Source organism: Triticum aestivum, chromosome 7D (genome assembly GCF_018294505.1).
Source record: "Triticum aestivum cultivar Chinese Spring chromosome 7D, IWGSC CS RefSeq v2.1, whole genome shotgun sequence".
Lineage (NCBI taxonomy): Eukaryota > Viridiplantae > Streptophyta > Magnoliopsida > Poales > Poaceae > Triticum > Triticum aestivum.
The window spans coordinates 215,330,686-215,336,296 of record NC_057814.1 but is presented as its reverse complement, the minus strand read 5'-3'; the positions used below and the strand labels follow the sequence as shown (position 1 = coordinate 215,336,296).

General features: G+C 45.1%; 1 protein-coding gene across 7 annotated transcripts; it reads right to left on the bottom strand.

Annotated features, from left to right (window-relative positions):
- Positions 1-1,264: 1,264 nt before the first annotated feature.
- Positions 1,265-4,739, bottom strand: LOC123164801 (ETHYLENE INSENSITIVE 3-like 3 protein). Of its 7 annotated transcripts, none has more exons than XM_044582374.1 (3): positions 4,530-4,739; positions 2,004-3,943; positions 1,265-1,590 (listed from the first exon to the last, which is right to left on the bottom strand). In XM_044582374.1, exon 2 carries the CDS (start codon positions 3,851-3,853, stop codon positions 2,009-2,011), a length of 1,845 nt encoding a protein of 614 aa, XP_044438309.1. In that variant the 5' UTR covers positions 3,854-3,943; positions 4,530-4,739; the 3' UTR covers positions 1,265-1,590; positions 2,004-2,008. The 7 variants fall into 7 exon arrangements, with proteins under 7 accessions (XP_044438309.1, XP_044438314.1, XP_044438310.1 ...); XM_044582379.1 differs by having other exon boundaries at positions 1,265-1,568; XM_044582375.1 differs by having other exon boundaries at positions 2,008-3,943.
- Between the last annotated feature and the right edge of the window lie 872 nt (positions 4,740-5,611).

Genomic DNA, 5,611 nt, shown 5'->3' with positions numbered 1-5,611 from the left:
ATCTGTTAGATCTTTGCGAGTCTGATGCCTGCAATTATCACATTCCATTAGAGCATTAGCAAATATTGCCAATTTTGCCATTTTCATTTGTTATTTTTCCGTGTGCGCCAATGATGAAAGCCCAAGGAAATCATCAACAGAGCTACTGGAACTAAATATGTCATTTGGCAAGGCATTATTAAGGTAATTCAGCTTCAGTAAGTTTCCGGGGTGAGGGGGATTTTCCTGCCAAAGATGCCTCGGGTTCTTTAACGATCCTATGACCTCGGGTACTTGCTCCATCAAAATCATTCCACCTAAGATGAAGGTGCTCCAGATGAGTGAAATGGGCCAATGCCACCTGTAAGGGCATACTCATCGCTGAAGTTTTTGTTGCGGGGATTGAGCTTAATGATGTGCCCAGCCTTGTTGCTACATATCATTCAGGGCCTGCCATCTACATATCACTTTCAGAACAAATAGCTTCTTGTTGGAGGAGAACGAAGAGGCTGATTGGTTTGCTACTAACATTTGGCATTGTCAATATTTGGCAACTAACATTTGGCAAAATCAAAATTTGCCAACATTTAGCAACCTTTTGTGAGATTGGCAACAAATATTGGTATGCAACTAATCTCTAGCCAACATTTGGTAGTTGCCAAAATTTGGTATGCCAACTGTTGGCATCAAACCAATTAGGCTCGAATTTCCTGGGTCACCCCAAGCGACTCTGGGTGGCAACTACGCCGCCAGCAGAAAAACACCTCGCCAAGACAACTCCTCGCCGCCGCTGGAGGAAGCCGCTGGACTGCGGCGGCGGGGTATCCCTCAGTCCTGCCAAATCAACGAGAGAGTGATGCACGCTATATGAGGGACGGGAGCAAGGGCAGCAGTTGAGTGTTTTGTGGACCTCCCATCTGGTCGACCTGACGGTAAGAAGAAATTTGAACTTTTGCAGGAAAAAAAAAGAGCCTAAAATATTGGTCATGGTCATTAATCACGACCCAGAATTATGAAAGACCTAATGCCGTCGATCGTAGTGTTGCCACAGTAGGGGGTAGGACATTGAGAGACAAGGCCCAACCAGAACTGAAAGTCACGATGCCGCGACACAGCCGGGCAAGAGCCCAGCCGCATTCCTTCAGCTAAAGCTCGTACTCCGTTTCCCCCCTCATCCTGCAGAAAAAGAACAGGAAATTCTGCGGCAAGCAAGAAGTACAGGTACAGCCATGCAGGTGTCCGCCAGCAGCAACATTCAGGACAAAAAAAAGCAACATTCAGGACGGCATCCAAGAGGGCATGACAACCAGGCATGCATCATGATTCTCTTAGCCACAAAGAAAAAACAGAAATTCAGTTCTCTTCATCAGACGCGAAGTTTCTCCAGCTAGCTGCGCAAGATTCTACCAAGTTTTTACAGGCTAATGACATGTCCTGCACATGTCAAAGGGGCACTCTACAAATTACAAAAAAGAGACACAATACATCACACTCTCTACTGTAGCAGGATTAGCACCACATCAGCATGTCATGGAACTCCTCTTTGCAGGCCGCAAACACCCCTTTTTCTCAGCGATCAACTACAAGGGCTGCAATCAACAGAATAAGCACCTGTTACAAAGAGAGCTGAAATCAGAACTGAGAACAAGGCATGCATGGACTTGTAAGACACTGGGAAATAACAGCAGGAGTAATTCTTGCAACTAAGCTCATTTACTTGCGAATTCAGCTGAGAAATCACAATCTTTCTTTGCTGGCCATCTTCATAGAGATTTTCTAATTTGAACTTAAACCAACCTCACCTCTCACACCTATCGATATATGGATTTTAACAAGATATAATTGCCTTTAACCAACCTCACCTCTCGCATGTATGACTATAGGGATTTTAACTAGATATAATTGCCCACAGAGAGAGATGAAGCAAGCACTATTACATATATATTGTAACTGTATTAAGAAAAGGTACGTCCAAGTATCCAAAGAACTGAGAAAAGAATGAGCTAGGAAAGATCAGGGATTACCTACATTACGTTCCCAGATATTGCATCAAGTCATTGTCATCCAGCAGTTCATCGAGTTCATCGAGGTCAGGGATTGGACTATTAATACCGATGAAATCTAAAGGCAGTCCATCAAAAGAACTGCCTATAAACTTATCATCGGGGTCAATATAAAAAGCATCACTCATGATTTGTTGCGTGTCACCAGCAACAGAAGTTGAATTCCCACTACCTGCCATATGATGACTGTAAGAACTGTTCAAAGCTCCTGTTCCCATGGCAGGGACATGGTTATCCGTAGGTAGTGGTACTGAGTGTTTTGCAGCAGAAGACTGGTAATCATGTGAAGAAGAACTAAAGCCAATAGATCCAAGACCAACATCTGGTTGAAAAGTATTTCCAGGCCAGGAGTTTGTGTAATCATTACTTTCAGAAGCTAATGGCTGGTCGACCATATAAATGCTTGAAGGAGCAATATTTGCAGCCTGGCTGTAATTATTAACCACAACACCAGGGGGTACAAAGTTCCCTTGAACATCTCCTTGATGTTGTAAAGATCCTCCATTTGTACCGGCATGATTGAAGCTTGTCAACGGGTTAGCGACACAGACCACCTCCATCTGATTGCTATTCATATCCGGAATTGCGTTGCTCAAAACCTCTGGCATATTATCATTTCTTTGTGTTCCTTCAACCTCAGACCCATCAACAGAACACTGTCCGGTATGTCTTCTTCGCTTTGGTGGTTTTTTAGTTTCCTTAGTACTAGGCAGTGTTTGAGTAGAGCGTTTATCATGACGTTTTTTGTTCCCACTACTTGAGCCATTCTCTTCTCTGATGTGCACAGCTGGCTGATGAACTCCCACATCGTCTTTGGATATTGTAGACTTAGGAGGCTCCTCCATACAATCGACATCATACTCATCACAGCTGCTGTATGAACTCTCATGTTTGTCCCCTAGGTTAACAAGATGAGTATCTGATACACCGTTGCCAATACTGTGAACATACTCCTCTCTTTGCAAAACAACCAGCCAAATCAAGCTCTCTTTTGCAGTCATTTTGTCCTGCAAGCACTTTGACTTCCGTACATGATATCTTATCTTATCAAAATTCGGAGACAAGTGTTTGATCACACCCATCAGCACACCAACCTTCCAAACCTTCTTAAGATCGTGAGGTTTTCTGTATGGAGGTGTTTTACCCTTTGGAAGGCCTAAAGCAATCCACCACTCCTCATTCCCTGAGGGCCACCACGGGGGTGGAATACCCTTATCCAGTGGGTACTTGCGCTGCTGAGGGCTGCAGTGCTGCATCAATGCAGAAAGCAATGAGCCCAGAGTACCATCTTGGAGATCCATCAAGCTATATTGATTCATGGTTCCACTGCTCTTAGCATTAACCAACAGAGAGTTCTCAACCTCATATTTTGCAATTGCTGCTGGCCCGTTCTTATCAAACTTAACCTTCTCCTTCCACCAAGCTCTAATGTTGTCTGATGCTCCACTGACAGGCTTCCCTTTATCAGGAATGATCCCATAAACAAAACCCTGTGCATTACATACTTCCATCAACTTGAGCATGTACTTTAAAATCCCATCCTGGGCTCTTGCCATCTTCTTGCGAAGGGCTAGATCAGACAGCTTCTTTGGTTTAGACTTCTCCAGTTCGGCCTGCTCCAAAGCAAGCCTCTGCTGCTTCTCCTTGATCCTCTTGAGCCTGACCTTATCTTTCCACATCCGCCGGGCCAGCTCCTCAGCCTCGATCTCCTCGTCACTGACATCATTCTCAGAGAGGTTTGGGATGCCATCAACCTCAAAATCCGACACATCACCTAGCTCCTTCGTGACAATAGCTAGATTATCCATCATCTCTAGTGCTTACTAAACTCAATAACATCACCCTACTCAACTTGCCGCACTTATTTTCTTTGCACCATCAATCGAAGTAATATCTGCAACCTGCAAAAATTCTGATGCGGTCAATATCTGAAAATGCAATGCTAGTCAACTGAAAAAGAACAAACTTAGAATTGTGACCATACAGTGCGAGTGAGCAATATCTACAGAACTGACAGAGGGACTTATCCCAATTCTATGTTTTTTAACGGTGCTTTTCTTCTGACCTGATCATAACAAATAATGTGCACTGTAACGAGAACATCCTAGCATGTTACTACAAGATTTCAGCAATTCTGGAGAAAATTTGCAAGGAACCAAGACCATCCTTCTCCCGGTGCGCAAGTCATCACTACATTATGAAAGCCAATCGAGAAGACCTAAGATTAGAAACATGAGAACAACAAGATCAATCTATGTGAGGGGTATCCGTTCCGAACTTCCAACCCCACCAATCAATACAGAGACGCCGATGATCCGACGACTGCGGAAGCCGCGGCAATCTGAAACCCAGGCAAACCCTAGAAAACGGGGAGCAACGAACGGAATCAGGCGCAACAACTATGTACCGCCGGCGGACGGGAACGACAGAGACCAATCCCACCAAAAATCCCTCAGAAAAAAAGACAAGCGCGGCGCCGGTCCCTACCTCGTCGAGAAAAGGTCACCGACGCGGCGGCGGGATCAGGCGGTTGGGGGAGGGGGAGGGGGGGGGAGGATTTCTGCTGTCGCCGCCGCAGTTAATTTTCCCTTTTAATTCGGGGGACGGGGAAGAGACAGAACGGGCCAGAGGGCGGAAAGCGGCCGCGGTGGACACTGCTAGGGGAGCACGAAGCGTGACGCAGGGCGTGGCGTCACGGGAGATAAATGGTGCTGTATTTATTATGCACCAAAAAATGTCGCTCGCGTTTCCGGCAGCCGGATTATGAGATGCTGTGTCTTTTTTCTAACTCTGTGGACGACCCTGTGGCGCTGGCTCCTTGCCTTGCGCATGCGCACGCCATCCCGACGTGCGCGAGTGTGGGTTGGTGCGGATATGCTCTCCACGGAAGACCCCGGTGCCCCCGCCGCGCTGAGTCAGCGACGATGCGCCTCGTTCGCTTGCCTGTTTTTCTCGATGATGGTGAAGATAAGCCTCCAGATTTCTCGTTTTGAATACAGGATCGTCCGGCAAAGTGAACCGTTGACCATGAGTTTAGTATACGCACCTGTTTCTTTTTTTGCGACATTTGGTTTTTATATATACTCCATACAAGATGACAAATCGACATATTGGATTTTGTCTCGCAAAAAAAAAAGACATACTGGATTTTGAGAGAGAGCCCATTTTCCCTCTGTATAACATTTTCTAAATAGAATGTATGTAGACGCGTTTTAGTGTGTTTGTTCACTCGTTTTAATTTATATTTATTCTATATTGAAGTATGCAAATGTCTTATAATAGTGAAAGGAGGGGGTATTTTCTTTTGACAAGTTGTCTGGCCTTGAGGAGCACAATTTCATGGGAGCAACACACTGTTCTATCAAATCGGAGGAATTTCATACGGATAAACACATCTTGCCAATCCTACATACTATTCTATCAAGTGTCTAGTTCTTTCACACAGAGAGAGAGAGAGAGAGAAGCGTCTAGTCTTCTTAAGTCCTCCATTTGCAGATTCATTACCTCCTTAAGTTGTGAAAGGCTCTAAGCTTCACACCTTGGGTAAAAGCAAAATTACTTCCTCCGTT